Source organism: Mesoplodon bidens (assembly GCF_964165515.1).
Source record: "Mesoplodon bidens genome assembly, chromosome: 15".
Lineage (NCBI taxonomy): Eukaryota > Metazoa > Chordata > Mammalia > Artiodactyla > Ziphiidae > Mesoplodon > Mesoplodon bidens.
Window position 1 is genome coordinate 51,645,580 of NC_138171.1, and position 22,401 is coordinate 51,667,980.

General features: G+C 41.0%; 1 protein-coding gene across 4 annotated transcripts; it reads left to right on the forward strand.

Moving 5' to 3' along the window:
- The first annotated feature begins 1,595 nt into the window (after nucleotides 1–1,595).
- Nucleotides 1,596–22,198, forward strand: GDE1 (glycerophosphodiester phosphodiesterase 1). 4 transcript variants are annotated; one of them, XM_081255256.1, is made up of 7 exons: nucleotides 1,596–2,016; nucleotides 9,125–9,300; nucleotides 11,135–11,240; nucleotides 14,283–14,375; nucleotides 18,473–18,684; nucleotides 19,958–20,131; nucleotides 21,545–22,198. In XM_081255256.1, the coding sequence occupies exons 1-6, from the start codon at nucleotides 1,756–1,758 to the stop codon at nucleotides 20,103–20,105; spliced, it is 996 nt and encodes a 331-aa protein (XP_081111382.1). In that variant the 5' UTR covers nucleotides 1,596–1,755; the 3' UTR covers nucleotides 20,106–20,131; nucleotides 21,545–22,198. The 4 variants fall into 4 exon arrangements, with proteins under 4 accessions (XP_081111382.1, XP_081111383.1, XP_081111381.1 ...); XM_081255257.1 differs by having other exon boundaries at nucleotides 21,548–22,198; XM_081255255.1 differs by lacking the exon at nucleotides 21,545–22,198 and having other exon boundaries at nucleotides 19,958–20,982.
- The last annotated feature ends 203 nt before the right edge of the window (nucleotides 22,199–22,401 follow it).

Below are 22,401 nucleotides of genomic sequence, written 5' to 3' on the forward strand. Positions count from 1 at the left end.
TTCCTTGAAACTGCTATATTTCACTTACCTGTATAGAGATAACTTCTTTCTGTATAATCGTTGTAATACATACAACGGTCACCAAAATTTTTTTCTCTGTAAATAAAAAATAACTGAATCCTAGATGCCAACTCTAAGCTTCAACACATCCATACCCGCTTGCAAATCAGTGGGAAAATAGCTCCAAGAAAGGTAGTTAACAGGTTCAAGATGGCAGGAAAAGCTCAGAATGTTTTGCCAAAGTTCTCTGTCGAAACATGTTACCAGCTTTTTGTCAACAGAAAAAAAAATAAAAAAGCACAACGTAAGAGTTGTGAGTTAAGTTTTATTTGGGGCAAAATGAGGGCTATAGCCCAGGAGACAGTATTTCAGATAGCTCTGAGAAACTGCTCTGAAGAGGAAGTGGGGAAGGCCAGTATTATATATAGTTTTAGTGAAGGGGGATCCGTGCAATCAAGCACACATTTTGGCACAGGCTAGCTGCTAGTCACAGGAGCAGATGTCACTGTTAACGATTTTAGTGCTTTCCTAGATATGAGGAGATGCAAGAATTGGGCTCATAAAATCTTCCGAGAATATCTGACTATCTCCCTGAACTCCTTTCAGGGTGTGTTGAAGGTCAGTGGCTGCAGTGGCTAGTAACTTAATCCTTGTAGAGGCAGATGGCAACTGCCAATTTTTTGTTGACATTTCCAAAATGTGATTTAGCAGCTAGCCACTTTCCATTTCCTAAATCAGCCTTACTTTCTGCCTCTCTTACTGACCCTCTTTCCCGTGCCTATTTTTTCATATGTAAAATAAGATTTTCAAAAGTGCCTATCACAAGGTCGGTTGCGAGGAACAACTGAGATAATTCTTGCAGTGCCTTGTACAGAAGCCCTATCATTAGCCCTGAGTAGGAGGCGAAGGTTAGAAGTCCGCTCAAGTCCTTTCACTTCTCCTGGCCACAGTTTCTTCATCTATAAAATGAGGGCATTATTAAAATCCCTTCCAACTTTATAATCCGATTATGCCTCCTTTGTTGTGTTCTTTCATTCCCTCAGAATCTGAAAAAATCCTTCTAAAGTCGACTGAATTCAGTTTCCTGAGGTAATACCCAACCGAACCTGTTGTGAGAATAACACACAAAGCAGTTGCAGTCACGGAACCTGGAACATGGTTATGTGCTCTATAAGTGTTAACTGTACTTTCTAACACTATTATTTTGCCCCACGAGAATGTAAGCCCCATGAGAGCAGGGATCCTGTCGGTCCTGTTCACTTGCTGTTGTCCTGAGCATCCGGACTGCTGTTCGCATACCTTGAATTGAATTAATAAATAGTGTAAGCGTCCTGCCCCTTCAAAGTTTCCTTGACGGCAAAATGGAGTCATTAAGATCCTTTCCAGTCCTACGACCTTAAGACTGCTGTCATATCCCTCGCCTTGCTTCTAGAGTTTGAAAGCCCCGGTGGAAGTCCGGACCACAGAATAACGCAAAACTTTGGAACGTACTTTGGAACGTCAGCCGTGAGTTCGGACCAGCCTCCGTTGCCTTGGCAGCTGCTACGCCCCGAGCTCTGGAGATCCTCGGCCCTGATTGGCTGGACCTCGGGCTCCTTCTACGGAAGCAGCCGCGGCCGCCATTGTGCGGCGCTAGTCCACTCAAAGGGTGTCAGCTGCGGCCCGCGCTTTGGGCTGTCGTCGTAGCTTCTTGGTCTCCTGTCCGCGGAGCCCGGCGGGACCGGGACTCCCGTCCGTGCCGGTGCGGGCGCCGGCATGTGGCTATGGGAGGAACAGGGGGGCCTCATGGGCCCCTTCTCCTTCCTGATGATGATGCTGCTGCTGGTGACGCGCAGTCCCTTCAATGCCTGCCTCTTCACCGGCAGCCTCTACCTCCTGCTGCGCCTCTTCAGCTTTGAGCCGGTGCCCTCCCGCAGGGCCATGCAGGTGCTGAAGCCCCGGGACCGCGTCTCCGCCATCGCCCACCGCGGCGGCAGCCACGACGCGCCCGAGAACACGCTAGCGGCCATTCGGCAGGTGAGTTCTCCACTCCTCCCGCCCCTGCGCGCCTCCTGGGAGCTTGGACTTCTGCCTGGCCTTCCGAAGGTTCCCCAGCCTTTTCAGGATAGCCTTACCACTTTCCCATTTGCCCACAAGGAATACATTCAAGTGGCCCTCGATCCCTCTGAATTACGGGAAATCTCCAGACTTCAAGTATTTATAGAACACTGCAAATACTTAACGTATTTGCTATGTGCCAGGTACTGAGGATGGTCATGAACAAGACAGAAAGGGTACCTGCTTTCACAGAGTTTGCATTGGAGTAGGGGAGACAGGTCTTAAACAAATAAACACATACATAAGGTACTTTAAGAAAGCGAAGAGTGCCATGAAGAAATAGGGTTACCGAATAAGGAATGTCGGGAGGGTCATTTTAGACAGAAATCCTGTCCGAAGAAGTGACCTTTGAACTGAGACCGGGATTATGAGGAGCCCGCCATGGATCTGGGGGAAAAGTGCTCCAGGAAAAGGGAACAGCAAGTGCAAAGGTCCTGAGGTGGGAATGATGTCGGAATCTTCATGTAACAGAATAGACAGTATATGGCCTGACTTCAAGGGACAAAACAGGGGCTGGTGTGTGAATGAAGTAGGAAATGTGGCCAGGTTAAGTAGAGCCTTGGTCAGTGTGGTTAGCTAACATATTCTAAATGGATCACCTTCACAGCGGCTGTCTTTACTTGTCCTCCAAATTATCCAGATCATCTCCTTATCACCTTTCCCCATGGTCAGACAACACTAGCAGCAGGACTTCTGATAATTTCTGCCTCCCCTTTTCACAAGGCTCTCTTGGCAGTCTCCGGACTTCATCATAATAACAGCTTGCATAATAAGAGAACTTTGCAGTTGTCTAGGCACTTTTGCATATGTGGAAATATATCTGATCCTCTCATTTCTCTGAAACATTATTTTAACAGTAAGTGGTTAGGAAAACTGGCTCAAACACACACAGCTCCTTTTGGAATTCAGCCTTCTGATTCCAAGTCCCAGTGCTCTTTGTCATAGATGAGAATATGTTCCAGGATGTAAAATTTGGACTGAATGTCCTTTCTTTGTCCAGCTAGGGACAGACGGTATTGTGTAATGAACAAGTTACTTAAGCGCTCTGTGTCCCAGTGAGAGTCACGGGTAGGATGTAGCAAGCAAGGCACCCTAGGGTACCGCTCCTCACTCTAGTCCCAGCTCTGACCTTAAGTTTCCTCATCTGTAAAGTGGGAATAATGTTAATATCCACCTAATCGGTTGTGATTCAATGAAATAGGCTACCTCACATTAAATGAGAAAGTATGTATGTGAAATACACATATACATATAGTGTGTCATATCCTGTTGTGTTGCAAGGGAATTATAGCTAAACTCCATTCATGTCTTGTATGTTTAGGTTGAACATGTCTTTAATATATGTAATTATGATAAATAACATTGCGCCAAGCTGATTCCTGGTTTTAAGAGGAAATGAGATGTAATTTAGCTTGTTCAAATACAAGGTCATTATCAATGAACGTTTTAGCCGTGACAGAATTTCGCTGCAGAAGACAAGGTCACATCCTCCCTCTTGACTTCAAAAGAAATATGTAGTTTACCTCCTTCAAAGTTTGTTTTTTTGTCCTGTTCTTCTTCACTTTGCTTGTTTGCAGCTCATAATTTATATTCTTAAACATTCTATTATGTAAAAAGTCAGGGAAGACATTCTGACAGTGGTAGAATTTCTGGTAGATTATGGAATAGATAGAGAAGGAAAAACTTGAGAGCGGTGAAATGAATGCATTCCAAAAACAGAGTCACGATTATAAACAGTGACAGAAGCATGAAATCAAACCCACAGTCCACTCCACAGAGGGGCCAGAGTGCAGCTTTAAAAGTATAATTCAGATTATATCATGCCCATATTTAAAACCCTCCAGTGGTTTTTCTATTGCAATTAGGTAAAATCAAAACACCTTTCCATTTTGGACCTTTCTCAAAGCCCCAACTCTGTCTGTTTAAACCACCTTGGGTGTTTGTTAATGACACTTTTGGCTTCATGTAATAGAGACTCTAACTTACAATATTTCAAACAATAAGGGGACTGTCTCACATAGCAAGAGGTGTGTGTGGGAGAGGTGACTTCCAGGGTGGTTTATTTAGCTCTTCACTTCGTGATTGTGGAGGACACCGTTTCTACTGATCTATCTGCTCTGCCACCTGCAGCATATTTACTAGCCCTCATTGTAGTTGCCAGGTGGCCATTGCAGCCCCAGGACTCACATCCTTACATATCAGCATCCAGCCTCAAGAAAAGGCTCTACTCCCTCTTCCATAAGTCTTTCCCAGAAGTCAGTCAGTCTCTCTCACCCTCTCTGACAGACGCACACGGAGGGGTTGGGAATAGTCCACTTACAGCAGAGGAGAAAGCTGAACACTGGGGAAAGAACAGCTCTCTACCAGCAGGGAAGAAGAAAGGGAGTAGATCTGGGTAGGCAATCAATACTTTGTGGCTCCTTCCTACCTTGGGCCTTTGTATTATATTTGCTATTTTTTCTACTTAGAAAACTCTTCCCCTGGATCTTTGTATTGTTGACTCCCTTTTATCACTAAGGTCTCAGCTCAAGTGTCATATTCTTAAAGAGGCCTTCCCTGATTGCCTTGTCTAGTGACCCCCACATGCCTGAACTTTCACATTACCCTCTATTTTCTTTTTCAAACATTTATCACTATCATAATACACGTAACATGTGTATAGTCTGTTTCTCCCCACTAAAGTGTAAGATCCGTGTTCCTTTTCTTTCTTGCTCACCACCCTCTCCTCACTGCTTAGAACAGTGCCTGATTCATAGTAGACACTCGATAAATATTTTTGGAAGAATTGTGATGTACAAATAGGCAATAAGCGCATCAGAAAAAATACTCAACATTATCAGCCATCAGAAAAATGCAATTCAAAACCACAGTGAAATACCACTTCATACCCACTAGGACAGCTATAATCAGAAAGACAGACAGAAGTATTGGCAAGATTATGCAGCAATTGGAACCTTCATACACTGATGGTGGGAAACTAGTCTGGTGGTTCCTCAAAAGGTTAAATATAGGACTTCCCTGGTGGCGCAGTGGTTAAGAATCCACCTGCCAATGCAGGAGACACGGGTTCGAGCCCTGGTCTGGGAAGATCGTGGAGCAACTAAGCCCATGTGCCACAACTGCTGAAGCCCACCCGTCTAGAGCCCGTGCTCCACAACAAGAGAAGCCACCTCAATGAGAAGCCCGTGCGCTGCAACTAGGGCAAGCCCACGTGCAGCAATGAGGACCCAACACAGCCAAAAATTAATTAATTAATTCTTTTTTTAGAGAAAGGTTAAATATAGAATTACCATCTGAAGCAGCAATTTCACTCCTAGGTATATACTCAAAAGAATTGAAAACATGCATCATGCAAAAACTTGAACAGGATTGTTCATAGCATTATTCATAATAGCCAAAAAGTGGAAACAACAGAAATGTCCATCAGCTGATGAAAGGATAAATAAAATGTAATATAGCCACAAAATGGAATATTATTTAGCAAGAAAAATGAATGAAGTCCCCATACATGTTATAACATGAATGAACCTTGAAAACAACATGCTAAGTGAAAGAAGCTTGTCACAGAAGACTGCATATTATATAATTCTGTTAAATAAAATGTCTCGGGGCTTCCCTGGTGGCGCAGTGGTTGAGAATCTGCCTGCCAATGCAGGGGACAGGGGTTCGAGCCCTGGTCTGGGAAGATCCCACATGCTGCGGAGCAACTAGCCCCGTGAGCCACAAATACTGAGCCTGTGCGTCTGGAGCCTGTGCTCCGCAACGAGAGGCCGCGATAGTGAGAGGCCCGAGGCCGCGATAGTGAGAGGCCCGTGCACCGCGATGAGGAGTGGCCCCCACTTGCCGCAACTAGAGAAAGCCCTCGCACAGAAACGAAGAGCCAACACAGCCATAAATAAATAAATAAAAAAATAAAAATTAAAAAAAAAAAAAAAATGTCTCGAATAGGCAAAACCATAGAGAAAGAAGTAGATTAGTAGTTGCCAGGGACTGGGAGGGTTGGAGAGAGAAGTGGGGACTGACTGCTAATGGGTATGGGGTTTCTTTTTGGGGTGATGGAGATGCTCAGAAAGCGATTGTAGTGATGGTTGCACAACTGCAAATATGCTGAAAACCATTGAATTGTATACTTTAAATGGATGAATTTTATGGTATGTGGATAGTATGTCAAAAGCCATATAAGTATAATGACTTTATTAAAGCAGACACTTTTTAAATCAACTTTGTCAAAGTATAATTTACATACAATAAAAGATACATTTTCAGTATACAGTTTGATGAGTTTTGATAAATATTTACACCTGGGTAGCCACCACCTCAATCCATTTCCATCACCCTAGAATGTTCCTTTGTGTTCTCTTTGGAGTCAACCCCTACTCCTGCCTCTGCCCCAAGACAATCATTGATCTGACTTCTATAACTATACTACACTATACTATTCTATTACTAAACTATTAGTATAGTTTCAAACTAACATCTTAAGTAAAATTTTAATAAATTACAGTATTTATGTAGACTAGTTTATGTGAGGTGTGTACGTTTAGAAGAAAAATACTATTATAAGAAACTTCTTGAAATAAGAGTATAAAGTATATACTAATATGTGAATCAGATTCAGGGGTTTATCTTTTTGCCTCTACATAAAAGTATTGGGAAAGAAAGTTGAATGCAGTCATTAGAAGATCTGGTCTAAGAAGCTCTAGTATGGTGAGCTTTTATAGCACTTTTGTTTTGGGCCTTAATAAACTACACAGAAAAGACAAATAAATGAACTCATTACCTTTAGTATTCTTGCTAAAATACAGTGTCTCACCATTGTTATTTTTTGTTTTGTAGCTAAGTAACAATGGCCCTAGTGGATAAAAGTATAATTGAACCGAATTACTAGCATCAAGGAATAAGGTTAACATTTGTATTACAGTGAGAGAGATGCACTGTGAAGACTGGAAATGTGATCTTGTTTTATGTTATAAAATATATAACCCATGTTGATTTACCAGTGCATTATTAAACTTAGGAAAGATATACCTTTTTTTTTTTTTTTTTTTTTTTTGGCTGTGTTGGGTCTTCATTTCTGTGCAAGGGCTTTCTCTAGTTGAGGCAAGCGGGGGCCACTGTTCATCGCGGTGCGCGGGCCTCTCACTATCGCGGCCTCTCTTGTTGCGGAGCACAGGCTCCAGATGCGCAGGCTCAGTTGTTGTGGCTCACGGACCTAGTTGCTCCGCGGCATGTGGGATCTTCCCAGACCAGGACTCGAACCCGCGTCCCCCGCATTAGCAGGCAGACTCTCAACCACTGTGCCACCAGGGAAGCCCCCAAGATAAACCTTTTAATCTTATAAAAAGATGTACCTTTTAATCAGTGTAGATGTAAGCATTACATCTTATGTAATGACTTTTTCACTGAGGCATAAGTGTTTTTCTAGTCATCATAATAGCTTATATTGAGTGCCACCTCTGAGCCAGGCACCAAGCTTGGTGATTTACATACATTATTTCTAAATCCTCACAACTCTTAAGATCATTAAAGAAGCATCATCATAAAAATGATGAAACGGAGGCTAGAGTAATATTTGTAATTAGATGACATAGCCAGTTAGTGATGGAATTGGAATTTTTAGAGGGGGAAATCTTGGTCATATATGTGAAAATCAAACTTTGAAGCCTAGAAGAAAATAGTTGTTTATAAGTGGGGGTAAGAAAGGATTTAAATAAGATAGACAAATCTCCACCTATAAAGGACATAATTAATAAATTTGACTATTTTACAGTTAAAAACATGTTAAAAAACAACAATGGCTAATGTTTATTGAATGCTTACTGTGCACTAGTACAGTGCTGTATGTTGTTTATGGGTACCTAATGTGTAGTAAATATATAAAGACCTGTAAGGGAATGATATAGAAATTATGCATGTCCACTTGGCAGTTGCCTCTGGAGAAGAAGGGGGGAGGATTTTAGCTGTATCTGTAGTGTGATAGTAAAGTCATGTGGTTAAGAGTGTAGCCTCTACCACATCCTAGTTTGTGTAACCCTGAGCAAGTTTCTTAATCTCTCTCAGTTTCCTCATCTGAAAATGAACATGTTAATAGTACCTCCTGAAGGGTTGTGAGGATCAAATGAGTTAATACATTTCAAGCAGTTAGAATAGTGCCTGACAAATATAAAAGGCAATAAATAATATAGCTATTATTGTTTTAGGGCAGCAAGAGATTGAAGCAAATATGGCAAAATGTTAACATCCGTTAAGTCTTTTTTTTCCTGTATACTACTATGTATGTTTGCAATGTATGTTTGCATAATTTAAAAAAAATTTAACTTTAAAGTCTTGATCATAATGAGTGTTTCACGTCTTCATTGTGACAAAGAAGCCAAGGAAGCAAATGTTGGATAGTGTGTCTCAGAGGAGCATGGCCCCTCAAACTTTATGTTCATGTTCTCTTTTTAGATAAATTCTTGTGTGCCTTATTGGGCTTACCAACTTGTTGGCCAACAGCCAGTGCTGCTCACATAAACAAAATCTAGTGTCCTCTAGAAGCAGTCTTGGTGTTTCTGCTCTAGAGGATGGAATTAAACCAGCAAAAACCTGACTCGTCCTGTTTATACCAAGGTAGTGCAATATCCAACTAATCAGCAAACACAGGGGAATCATCAGAGATACTGCACCAAAGAGAGTGTAGGTAAACAGTGAAATGTGACTAAATATTTGTAATCGTAAGCCATTAATGGTCTGTATAGTTAAAGTAACCAGAGAAAACAAATTCCAGAAGTCTCCCCATCTGCCACTCTGAGAGTGAGAAAAGTGGGGAAATTGAAGTTTGTAAGGAATCCATAAGTGTGGACACTGAAGTAAGGTTAACATCCATGAAAAAGAGAAATAGGTTGGGTTGCTCTTTGATATAGGAAGGGAATAGAATCAGTAAGAGAAACTGTCTACTTAGCCAGCCCTGTTGGTCATCTTTAGTGTTTAGATTGCAAAATGACATCTGTGGCCACTTGACATTAATATCATTGGTTTTTTTGTTAAGGCAGCTAAGAATGGAGCGACAGGCGTGGAGTTGGACCTTGAGTTTACTTCTGATGGGATTCCTGTCTTAATGCATGATAGCACAGTAGATAGGACAACTGATGGCACCGGTCGATTGTGTGATTTGACATTTGAACAAATTAGGAAGCTTAATCCTGCAGCAAATCACAGATTAAGGTAAGTGGTGTATTGTCACCTAAACATATCTTTCAACTTGTGTTGGAGATCACAGAAAGACACTAGCACCTTCTAATTACATCTTCTGCTCCAGAAGCGTTGTTTTGCTGTTTTGTTTTCAGCTGTATACAGGTTTCCCAAGTAATGGGCAGGTGCCAGGAACAACAGAAATATGGCATGAATATTTTTTATCTTTTCCCACTGAGGCCAAATTTGGCTTCAGAATTATTCTCAAGACAATACTCTAATGTGACAGTTACTTTGTACTGTCATATAAATTTATATATGTATGTGTGGTGTGTGTATGTGTGTGTGTGTGTGTGTATGTATATCAGAGCTAATCGTATAAGATGTTCCAGAAGAAAAGGGTTCTATGATCAAATAAGATCAAACACTATACTTTAGATGTTCCCCTTGGGGATAAACAGTTCACGTCAATCAATTCTTGCCTTTAACTTAGTGTTTCTAAAATGTATATGACCACAGAACCCATGCCCTTCCCACCATTAACAACTGTAGACACCTTGGAATTGGTATCTGGGTTATATACTTTGGAACGTGGTTATTTAAATCCCTCTCCTCTTGTCTTTGTAATACCGAAAAATGTGTTCTTATTGTAATTCATGTCGTATCAATTCTCTGGTCAATTTATTTGACCCAGTGATTAAACTGTAGACCTCCCTAAAAGATGATTCAGACTTTATTTTCCTAGGAACTGAAAGAAATTAAAAGTCAGCCAAAGGAAGTCATACTTTAGAAAGAATATTGATAACACTTGAAAGTTCTGAGTCCAAGCTGCTGGAATTGCTCTCTGCTGTTACAGATATTTCATTGCTCAGCTGTAGGCAAGGGGAAGGCTGGTTTTAATATTACAGTGACATTGTAGCTAATAAGATGTCAAATCAGAGTCAACACTTAATGCAAAAAATGCTTAGGGTCAGCATCACCCTTAAAATACTTTAAGAAGGCATGGTATTGGAGCCAATATACCATCTTAATGTCTTTAATCCAAGCAGTCTTTGTTCCATAGTTGAAAGGTTGCATTTTCTTTGCTTAAATACCAAATAATTGGCTTGTGTTTAGAGACCATGTTGTTGGAAAAGAAGGAAAACTGTCTGTCAGTGGGGTAAAATGCTCATCCTGAGAGGGGAGCATGGCAACTAAGACTAGCCAGAGGAATAGCAAATTCATGTCTCTGATTCCCAGGGAATAGTCACTGAATAGAGTGGCTGGCAGAATTTGCTGTACTATTTATCTTTATCTTTTTTAAAACCAGTATCTTACAGTTGAATTAATACCGTTGAATTAGGATAAGTTAAATCATGTAGAGTGAAATTTTGTTATTTGAGAAAAGCTGATTTCTTATGTGTCAGGCACTTAACTTTCCTTTTCTTTTTCAGAAACTTATGTATTAGAAAATTATTTATTTTAACCAGTTTCACTTAAATACACAACCATACAGTTAACAGATGTATATATAGCTAGGAATTTCTCCTGCATAAGGTTTTATTAGGGAAAGTACAATCTTAAGTCTCTGAGTTCTCCAAAGATGGCATAGACTCTGCCCTTTAGTGAGTAGAGTTACTAATTATATTATAAATCAAGTGACTGCCTAAAAAATAAATGATTTTTGTTGTTGCTGTTCTGTGGCCAAGAATATCTTTAATTTGGTTTAAAAACATATTATCCTTGGACTTTGGTATGGTTGGAGAAAGGAAGTTGGGGAAAACACTCTTTTCCTTTGGTTGGGAGACATTTTTCAAATGTCTGTTTCACTAAACTTTTATCTTTTCCTTGTTCCTACAGTGTACTATTCCTTTTCCCTCTCTTATAGGAATGATTTCCCTGATGAAAAGATTCCTACCCTGAGCGAAGCTGTTGCAGAGTGCCTAAACCGTAACCTCACAATCTTCTTTGATGTCAAAGGCCATGCAAATATGGTACAGTTTATACCATAGACTGCACTTTGGAAAAGACAGCTTTATTTAAGTGCTAGTTTGTTCCAAAATTAACTGTATATTTTATTTTTTATATTCTTAAATAATTTTTACAAATTATATTTGCTTAATGGAAGTTTACAGTGCAAAAATCCACATCTTCAAGGAAACAGTAAATTATGGTTAACCTTTTAACCTTTGATGGAACCATTTAACAATCCCCAATATTCGACAGCTAGCACAAAATAGAAGAGTCAGGTTTCTTTTATTTGCATGAAACATTTACAAAAGATATTAAATGAACAGTAAAGAGGCACTTCTTGAACAGAACACTTAAGTAACCTCATAAAAAGGGCTCCAGGAGTTGGACACAAGACCAGTTACATCTGGCTGATAAGAGTCTTAGACAACTCTGGACTGAATTTAAAGAAAACTCCTATATTTAAAGCTTCTGATAGCTAAGAGGATATTTGTCTTCTACAAGGATTTATGCCTTTCGTATGATTTCTATCCCTTACGTATAGTTTTCTTATTCTATGACTTGAGTAGTTATACTTTTATTTATTATAATTTCTTAAAATATGTATTACATTCTTAAATAAGATTTTGCTTAAATTTTAGAATACATACTTTTACTCATAAAAACACATTATTGCAGTGGAAATCAATGGTAAAATATGGTTCAGATTACATTTGTTCTCATAACCAGCTTTTCAAGTACAAATACATCTTTCAAGTACAAATGTAGTTGTACAACTTGGGTATTTTTCCCCAGCAATAATTATAATCAGTAATGGCCATCTACTGATGGAGAGTTCTGATGATACCAACTTTTTTTTTATTTCAGTTTTTTTTTTTTTTCGGTGGTACGCAGGCCTCTCATTGTTGTGGCCTCTCCCGTTGCGGAGCACAGGCTCCGGACGTGCAGGCTCAGCGGCCATGGCTCACGGGCCCAGCCGCTCCGCGGCATGTGGGGTCCTCCCGGACCAGGGCACAAACCCGTGTCCCCTGCATCGGTAGGTGGACTCTCAACCACTGTGCTACCAGGGAAGCCCCCAACTTTTTTTTTTAACTAGCCCAGGATATTGTTGAAACCAGTTGTTAAAACCTGAAATATGAGCCTCTAACTTAAGTACAATAAACTCCCATTTTTGAAGAAAGAGGAGAATGGTGCTCTGGCTAATTTATTATTCTGGTAAACTGATAGTTCTATATGTCTGGGTTTTCCAGTCAGTCTGCATCAGAATCACCAGGAATACATATTAAAAATCCAGATTCCACCCAGAGATTAAGTCTTAAAAATGGCCAGGGTCATGGGGTCAAGGAACAAGATTTTTAATGAGCACCTCGGGTTTTATTGATGATAACGGCCCATGTTTCGGAACCCTGATAGGCCCTACATTTCACCCATGGTGTACTGACCTTCATGATTATTTTCTTAGAATAAAGAGGGGTGAGGGAGGAGAAGAAAAAATTTTTTTTCCAGCTCTTTGAGCTTTCTGGTTGGGTGCTCACAGCTGGTTTGGGCAGCATTGGGCAGAACATAGTGATCTAATTCACCAAAATGGCAGCATAGGGACTTCACTGGTTGCACAGTGGTTAGGAATCCGCCTGTCAATCAGGGGACACGGGTTCGAGCTCTAGTCTAAGAAGATCCCACATGCCACGGAACAACTAAGCCCATGCACCACAACTACTGAGCCTGCGCTCTAGAGCCTGCGAGCCACAACTACTGAGCCCGCATGCCACAACTACTGAAGCCGGCACGCCTAGAGCCCATGCTCTGCAGCAAAGAGAAGCCACCGCAGTGAGAAGCCCATGCACTGCAATGAAGAGTAGCTCCCACTTGCCGCAACTAGAGAAAGCCCGTGCACAGCAACGAAAACCCAGTGCAGCCAAAATAATTAATTAATTAATTAATTAATTTTTAAAATGGGAGTATAAAGGAACAAGTTCTGGCATTAAATTGGAGACGATAGAGTACAGGAGCCAAGATCTCGGGCTTTGGAGATTGTGATTAAACTCTCACCTACTACAGTGTAACCTTAACCTTGAAAAGCTTCTGTTTCCTTATGGGCAAAATGGGAACAATGTAAGAAATGACCACATAGGGTTGTTGTGAGAATCAGATGAAGAATGTAGATGAAGCATCACACATGGTGCATGTTAGTTCACAGCAAGAAAACGACTTCGGCTCTATAGCTCACACTCTGATATTAGTGAAGGGAAGCATGACATGAATAATTTCTATGTTCTTTTTTATTTTGGGGAATGCATTTAGTTGCTTATATTTGGTTATAGGTTATGTGTGACTTTCCAAAAATTAGGGGTATTTCAAGAATTATGATGTAGCAACATTACATTCCACCTAACCTCTGGTCATCTCTGTTGTTAGCTGCTGCTGTTGCTCAGTGGCCAAATCTGTTAATTCACTAGCGGTTACAAAATATCAGTATTTTAATTCTATCACTTCTTCATTTGGTAGCTGGTCCACTGCAAAAAGAAACTTCTGCTCTTCTTGGGAAGAGTTGGGAGACTCTTCCCAGTTTCTCCCTTGTCCCATTGCTTCTCCCTCCGTTTTGATGATGGATGACGTTTCCTCTTAGTCGCCTAGACTGAGAAAATCTACCCTTTCTAGTTTGCAGACTGGTTGACTCCCACTTCAGCTAGGAAAGGCAGAGGGAGATAGAGTTGTGGGTATAAAAGGACCTATCCTAGTGGCTAAACTAGAGTATAAGGAAAAGATTTAAAAATTTTGCTTCCAACCTCCACTGGCCTGTAGTCTGCCATACTTTTCCAAAGTATGACAAAAGGAGGTGAGCCTCTCAACAAAATAGTAAAGCAGCAGTACCCCAGCTTCTTCCTTATCTGCTGATGTGAGTTTAAAATGCATCCTAGTGGATAATGCAACCTACCAATACTCCTTTGCACATCCCCATATATTAGTAAACTTCTGATTTACTTAATAGAGTTGTACTTATATATAGTAGTTACTGGTCGGGACTACATTTTAATAGATTTTAAATACATGAATCTCTTTTACAGGCTACTGATGCTCTAAAGAAAGTATATATGGAGTTTCCTCAACTATACAATAATAGTATTGTCTGCTCTTTCTTGCCAGAAGTTATCTATAAGGTAAAATTCTGGATTTTTGTTGTATATAATATTATGTTAGTTGGTGGTAATAATAGCAATGGGCTAAATAAGCATAAGATAGATGCCAGTTAAACTGAACTGAATCAATTAAGAAACTTCTCTTTTTTTTTGAATTTTATTATTTTTTATACAGCTGGTTCTTATTAGTTATGTATTTTATACATATTAGTGTATAGATGTCAATCCCAGTCTCCCAATTCATCCCACCACCACCACCCACCCACCCCGCCCCCTTTCCCCCTTTGGTGTCCATACGTTTGTTCTCTACATCTGTGAAGAGATTCCTCTTTTTTTTTTTTTTTTTTTTTGCGGTACGCGAGCCTCTCACCGCTGTGGCCTCTCCCATTGCGGAGCACAGGATCCGGACGCACAGGCTCAGCGGCCATGGCTCACGGGCCCAGCCGCTCCATGGCATGTGGGACCCTCACGGACTGGGGCACGAACCTGCGTCCCCTGCATTGGCAGGCGGACTCCCAACCACCGCGCCACCAGGGAAGCCCGAGACTCCTCTTTTCACTTAACAAAAATTCAGTAAGGGGAAAGTACTCGTACGCCGTTTTAAAATACCATGATTCCTTTTTAGCTCCTTCTTTCATGTTGTTTATAGGCTCATTCAGATTACTTTGGGAACATTCTCAGAACAGAATTAATTATATATTTCTGTGTCTCACTAAGTAACAGCAGAATATACCTTTTTAAAACATAAGTCTTATAATTTAAAATACGCATGATTTGAAATATGCAAATACATAGATACTACAGCAAGCCCTCCTTTAACCATAATCCAGCTTGTTTCATCCATAACCCCATTTATCCCCAGAGTTATTTTTTTTTTAGTAGATCTTTATTGGAGTATAATTGCTTCACAATACTATGTTAGTTTCTGTTGCACAACAAAGCGAATCAGCCATATGCATACACATGTCCCCATATCCCCTCCCTCTTGAGCCTCCCTCCCATCCTCCCTATCCCACCCCTCTAGGTCATTTCAAAACACCAAGGCAATCTCCCTGTGCTATGCTGCTGCTTCCCAGCAGCCAACTATTTCACATTCGGTCGTGTATATATGTCGACGCTACTCTCACTTCACCCCAGCTTCGCCCTCCCACCCCATGTCCTCAAGTCCGTTCTCTACGTCTACCTCTTTATTCCTGCCCTGCAACTAGGTTCATCAGTACCTTTTTTTTTTAATTCCATTTATGTGCATTGGCATACGGTATTTGTTTTTCTCTTTCTGATTTATTCACTCTGTATGACAGACTCTAGGTCCATCCACCTCACTACAAATAACTCAATTGCATTTCTTTTTTATGGCTGAGTAATATTCCATTGTATATATGTGCCACATCTTCTTTATCCGTTCATCTGTCGATGGACATTTAGGTTGGTTCCATGTCCTGGCTATTGTAAACAGTGCTGCAATGAACATTGTGGTACATGACTCTTTTAAAATTATGGTTTTCTCAGGGTACATGAGAAATCTCTCAGTAGTGAGAGGTTTATTGATTTATTGATTTGCGTCCTCTCCCTTTTTTTCTTGATGAGTCTGGCTAAGGGTTTATCCATCTTGTTTATCTTCTCAAAGAACAAGCTCTTAGTTTTATTGATCTTTGCTATTGTTTTCTTCATTTCTATTTCATTTATTTCTGCTCTGATCTTTATGATTTCTTTCCTTCTACTGACTTTGGATTTTCTTTGTTCTTCTTTCTCTAGTTGTTTTAAGTGTAGGGTTAGATTGTTTATTTGAGATTTTTCTTTTTTCTTGAAGTGAGATTAAATTGCTATAAACTTCCCTCTTAGAACTGCTTTTGCTGCCTCCCATAGGTTTTGGGTCATCATGTTTTCATTGTCATTTGTTTCTATGTATCTTTTTATTTCCTCTTTGATTTCTTCAGTGATCTCTTGGTTATTTAGTAGTACATTGTTTAGCCTCCATGTATTTGTGTTTTTTACAGTTTTTTTCCTGTAATTGATTTCCAGTCTCATAACATGGTGGTCAGAAAAGATGCTTGATACGATTTCAATTTTCTTAAATTTTCCAAGGCTTGATTTATGACCCAAGATGTGATCTATCCTGGAGAATGTTCCATGTGCACTTGAGAAGAAAGTGTATTCTGCCACTTTTGGGTGGAATGTTCTATAAATATCAATTAGATCTATCTGGTCTATTGTTTCATTTAAAGTTTGTGTTTCCTTATTTATTTTCCGTTTGGATGATCTGTCCATTGGTGTAAGTGGGGTGTTACACCCTCCGCTGCTCGATCACCCTCTGCTACTCTCTCCTCCTCCTGGAAGGCCCCTCCTGCCTACCTCTCCTGTTCTCCCCAGCCTCAGGGGCGCAGATCCTGTCTGGCCTCCACTTCTCCTCCCCTCTCAGTCCCCCTACATCCTACCGGTTCACTTTGGGGTTCCTTCCATCTCCTTGGGCGTCAGAGTTCCCCACCAGCAGCCGGCAGGCACCCTCGTTGTGGGGAGAAGCTAACTCCGCGTCTTCCCACACCGCCATCTTGACTCCGCCTCCTCCCCAGGGTTATTTTGAAGCAGATTCCAGATATCATATCATTTTATCCATGAAAATTACATTAAGTATCTTTAAAAAGTGATTCTTTTTTTTTAACATAACCACAATACCATTATCCCATCTAAAACCACTAACAAGAAGTCCTTAAGATCATCAAATATCCAGTGTAAAAATCCCCCTTGTCATGTATTTATTGAAGAAATCAGGTTGTTTTGTAGAGTTTATTTAACAAAGTCTGGATTTTGCTAATTATGCCATGGTACAAATTAACACATTCATCTCCTCTGTATATTTCCTATAAATTGGTAGTGAGAGCTGAAGGCTTGATCAGATTAGGTTCAATTATTCTTGGCAAGATAATTTCTTAGGCAAGGGTCTTCTTCCATCAGGGGGCGCATAATGTCGGGTTGTCTCGTCATGTTGTCAGCAGCTGTTATTGATGCCAGTGGCCGGCTCTGGCAGTTTACTAGGGGTTTTATTTTTATTTTTAATATTTATTTATTTATTTATCTATTTATTTATTTGGCTGCACCGGGTCTTAGTTGCAGCACACGGGATCTTTAGTTGCGGCACATGGGATTGAGTTCCCTGACCAGGGATCAAACCCGGGCCCCCTGCATTGGGAATGTGGAGTCTTAGCCACTAGACCACCAGGGAAGTCCCTACTAGGGGTTTTAAAGTGTCAATATTTTAAGTCTATCATTTCTTGTTTATGCATTACCTAGATGGAATACTTCTATAAAGAGGATCTCTCATCTACTATTTAGCTACCCAGTAGGCAAATAAATGCTTAATCCTGTCCTTTATTTACCAGTTTCCAAAATAATGAGTTGGTTCTTCAACAGTGACCAACACAGCATGTATTTAAAATTTTGGAGTAAGGGTGGAGCCTACTGGGATATAAACTGTCATTGAGATGAATAGTGTCCTAGGGCTTCTAGACATTTGGATGAGTGTTTCCCAAACTTCCTTGATCAGAGGCCTTTAAAATGTGTGATACCTTTTCCAGAGGACCATAGAGCACAGACTAAGAGAATTCAATCCATATCCCCCATTTGTCCTTTGCTCTGTCCTCGTCCCTGCCCCCACTTCTCTCCCTTCTCACCCCATTTCCCTGCCCCCCACAACTTTTTTTCAGCCATTTTCTCTAAAAAGGATTAAAAACTAACCAGCCCATCTTGAAATGATCATGGTTCCATCTTCACTGTGTTCTAATTATCTCTGGCCATAATTTAAATCAATATCCAATTGAAAGTTACTCTTTGTGACATTATTAAAATTTGACCCTGAGGTTATAATGTTCTCATTTTAAAGATAGTATTTGCAGTTCTTTTAGGATTGTGGAGGAAGTGTTCTCATTTATACTATATATTAAATGCTTTACATTCAACACATTATTTTCTCAAAGGGTTTATGATGGAGTATTTATTTAGTAGACATGGGGGGCAGCATACCTCCTTGTACAGACTGAGTACATTGGCTAAATCTAACGAACAAATGAGAAGTATTGGCCTTAAGGTATGATAATTGCTTTATTTTCCAAAATTCCTTTCAGATGAGACAAGCAGATCAGAATGTAGTAACAGCTTTAATTCACAGACCTTGGAGCCTTAGCCATACAGGAGATGGGAAACCACGCTTTGATACTTTGTGGAAACAGTCCATGTTTGTGGCATTGGACATTTTGCTCGATTGGAGTATGCATAATATCTTGTGGTACTTGTGTGGAATTTCAGCTTTCCTCATACAAAAGGATTTTGTATCTCCGTAAGTTGGAAGATTTTTTTTATCTTCTCCTGATACATTTCCTGAATGTTCTTCTTGAAAAGGGAGGATTAACAGTGGACACCTGGATTGGTTCCCACCCACGAAGCCCACCATGCCTTTATTAAGTTGAAATGCCACTAGCTTCTTAGGTGGGAAGAGTTTAGGCATATTTCACTGTTTCCAAAACAAGTTGATCAAATATTCTTGGGTTTTAATGCATTTTAAAGAAAAAATAAACGTGCCAAACTATGACAACAGAGACAGAGACAGAGAGATTGTATTTCCTTGTGATTGGCTCCCTTTAAAAACCAACATAGGATCCAGGGCAGAACCACAATGAAGATGTCTTGTGGGCACCTACCTCATCTATCCCAACTTTCCTCCTGCTCCCCTGTATATTACAGGCTCTAATCCATTGCTCCCAGGAAACTTTCTGTTCCCTAACCTGCTAGCAATCTCTGAATATTTATTTTGGCAATTTTATAGCTGTGTATTTCAGGTGGTTACAGTTGTAAGTTTCATATTACTTCAGGCATGTGTGCATTCAGTTCAATATTTGGTGTATGCCTGCAGTATTGCAAGGTACTGTATTAAGAAGCTGAAGATGCTGTGGTAAAGAAAGAAAGCCACAGTCTGCCCTCATGTAGTTTATAGTCAAGTGGAAGAGATAGATGCTAATCAAATAAAGATCCAATAAACATAAAATCAGAGCTAAGATAAATGCTGTGTCAGAGAGAACAGTGCACATATGCTGTTTAATTTGTCCTAGTCAAGGGAGTCGGAAAACATCCCGAAGGAAGTAACAGCTGAGCTAAGATCTGAAGGGTGTGTAGGAAGTGAGGGGATTGGGGGTGGAGGTCCAAGTCAGAGGGGAAGACACGTGCAAAAGTGCTGTGGCAGGAAGGAGCCTGGTTCTTTCAAGAAACTGCAGGAAAAATCAGTACACACACAGTACAGCACAGAAAAGAAAAGGGGGGGAGTGTGGTGTAAGATGAGGCCAAAGAGACAGGTGGGACTAGGCTAGGTACAGCCTCCGGTAGGGGTTCGGGGTGGGGGGGGCTTCAGCAAGTGGCTGAAGCGTTGAAAGCCGCAGTGCCGTGGAGGAGGTGCTTATGCTTGGTTTAGAACACCCTCTGGCTGCAGTGCGGAGGCCAGTTAAGAGGCTCCTTCTGGGAGCTGTTAGTACTCAGCGAACACCATATTTAGTGACCATTGTAGATTCCTGAGACAATTGGCATTATTCTAACAAGGTTGGTTTTTCCTCTTTCTCCAGGGACTACTTGAAGAAGTGGTCAGCTAAAGGCATTCAGGTTGTTGCTTGGACTGTTAATACTTTTGATGAAAAAAGTTACTATGAATCCCATCTTGGTTCCAGCTATATCACGGACAGCATGTTGGAAGACTGCACACCTCACTTCTAGACTTTTCCCCCAGGGAGGAAACACAGGTACAGAAACTGCCTGCTGGCCTCATAGAGGAATATCAATATACCCAAGCCCCTGGGGGATCAGGTGGCTCACACAAGTAGTAGCTGGTAACTGGGTATTTACCTGAACCAAAGCAAAACCCAGTGTTGCTCCTATGCTCCATGGAATGCCTGAGTTCAAAACCGATGCTCTTGAAAGTCTGGGTCTGCAAAAAGGCACAACACTCCTGCCCCAACCTAGCTGAGGCACACACTGAAACCCAGTGAAGATAAGCACAGATTGAATGAACTGTGCAATTTGGGGGTGCAGATGCAAATGCACGGGAAATGCACGATCACTCAGAGCTGACGTTTTAAAACCTGACCCACTTACAGAATTTTACTTATTTAAAATATTTGTATCCAGCTATGTTATCAATGTACTGTAGATATCAAACTTGTGACCATACTAATAAAATCATTAAAAGGAGCACTAAGGGAAAACCATGTACCAAGCATCATATCTTAAGACATAAAGAATTTAAGGGAGCTGCTGTTTCCAATCCAGTGGCCAGGGCCCCTGGTGAGACGTTGGTGTGAAGCAAAGAAAATGGTAAGGAGGTCTTGCTATCAGTCTGAGGGATTGTTTATGGTATCTAGAAATAAGAGCTACAAACCACTAGGGGGCAGAGTTGTAGCCTTTCAAGCTGCTCTGCAGCAGATGATCACAGACAGTTAGAACTGGAAGAAACTTCCGGGAACATCTAGGCTTAGCCTCATTTTACAAATGAGAAAATTAAAATCTGTGGAAGGGAAGGGTCTTCCCAGAAATGACAGCTGTGACATAGATCCTGATCTCATGATAAAATTTCTTGTTTACTATTTACCAGGAACTTCAGTGGTTTATTTATGCATTATTTTAATTAACCCTCACAAAAATCTTACAGAGATATTAATCTCTTTTTACTGATAAGGAAACCGAGGTGCTACAAGGTTAAAGTCACTTACCCAAGGTCTCAACTTCCTTGGTGTAACTGGTATTCAAGTCCAGGTCAGTCGGTTCAGAGAACCACTCAGCTTGTCTGCCTTTATAACGTAGAGCCCTTGATTCCCAGCTCTGCTCTTTCCCATGTGAGCTTCCAGGGGTCTTATTGTGAACTTAAGTGGCATCATTTAAAATGAAGTTGAGTCTTCAGAAAATTGCAAAGCTCGCTGTCTCCTCTAGCTGCCCCCCACCCCCACCATTCAGCCCTATCTGGCCTTATCACAGGCCCACAGCTTAGTCATGACTTCCCTCCTGAATCCTCATGGGTCACTGAGCTCGGTCACCAGCCCACACAGCTGGATGGTGGTGAGAAGCAGACTGATTTTTGCTATAGTTGGTGTTGACAGGAGGACAATAAATGAGGCTTGGGATGTTTACAAATGAATTTTCTTGAATTTTAAAATTAACAGCAGAACAGAGATTCAGTGAATGGAACAGATATCTAAACTGCATGACTTCCATGCCACGTTATGACTAGAGTGACAAGAGGAAGAGAAAGGGACCAAAGAAAACATCTGAGGACTGAATTCCCCCTTTGGCTTACCTGCAGAGGCTATACAGCAACTGACAGGGAAGAAATTCTCTCGGGGGCAGCACAGAGTTCACAACATCCCTTCTGTGGTGTGAAGACCTTTGGAGAGCCAGAAGTTCTCTGTCTCTTGACCTTTGTCCCAAATCCGTATTGCACTTGACTCAGCCAGGCCCAATTAAGGACTGAGATCCTATGCTAAGGTGGTCGTGGGCCTTGAAGAATGGAAAATTCAGATGAAGAAAGAAGGTGTTAATTACTTACTTGGAAGGTTTAGTAAAGGGGTTAAAAACGGGATTTTTTTTTTTTTTTTTGGCTGCATTGGGTCTTCTTTGCTGCGCGCGGGCTTTCTCTAGTTGTGGTGAGCTGGGGCTACTTGGCTACTCTTCATTGCAGTGCGCAGGCTTCTCATTGTGGCGGCTTCTCTTGTTGTGGAGCACGGATTTCAGTAGTTGCAGCACACAGGCTCAGTAGTTGTGGCTCGCGGGCTCTAGAGTGCAGGCTCAGTAGTTGTGGCACACGGGCTTAGTTGTTCCACGGCATGTGGGATCTTCCCGGACCAGGGCTTGAACCTGTGTCCCCTGCATTGGCAGGAGGATTCTTAACCACTGCACCACCAGGGAAGTCCCAACAACAGGATTTGACATCAGAAAAAGTTAAATCTGAATTCCTAATCTCTAGCTATATGACCTTGGGCAAGTCATATAGCTAGTGTCTTGAATTCATCTCTAAAATAGG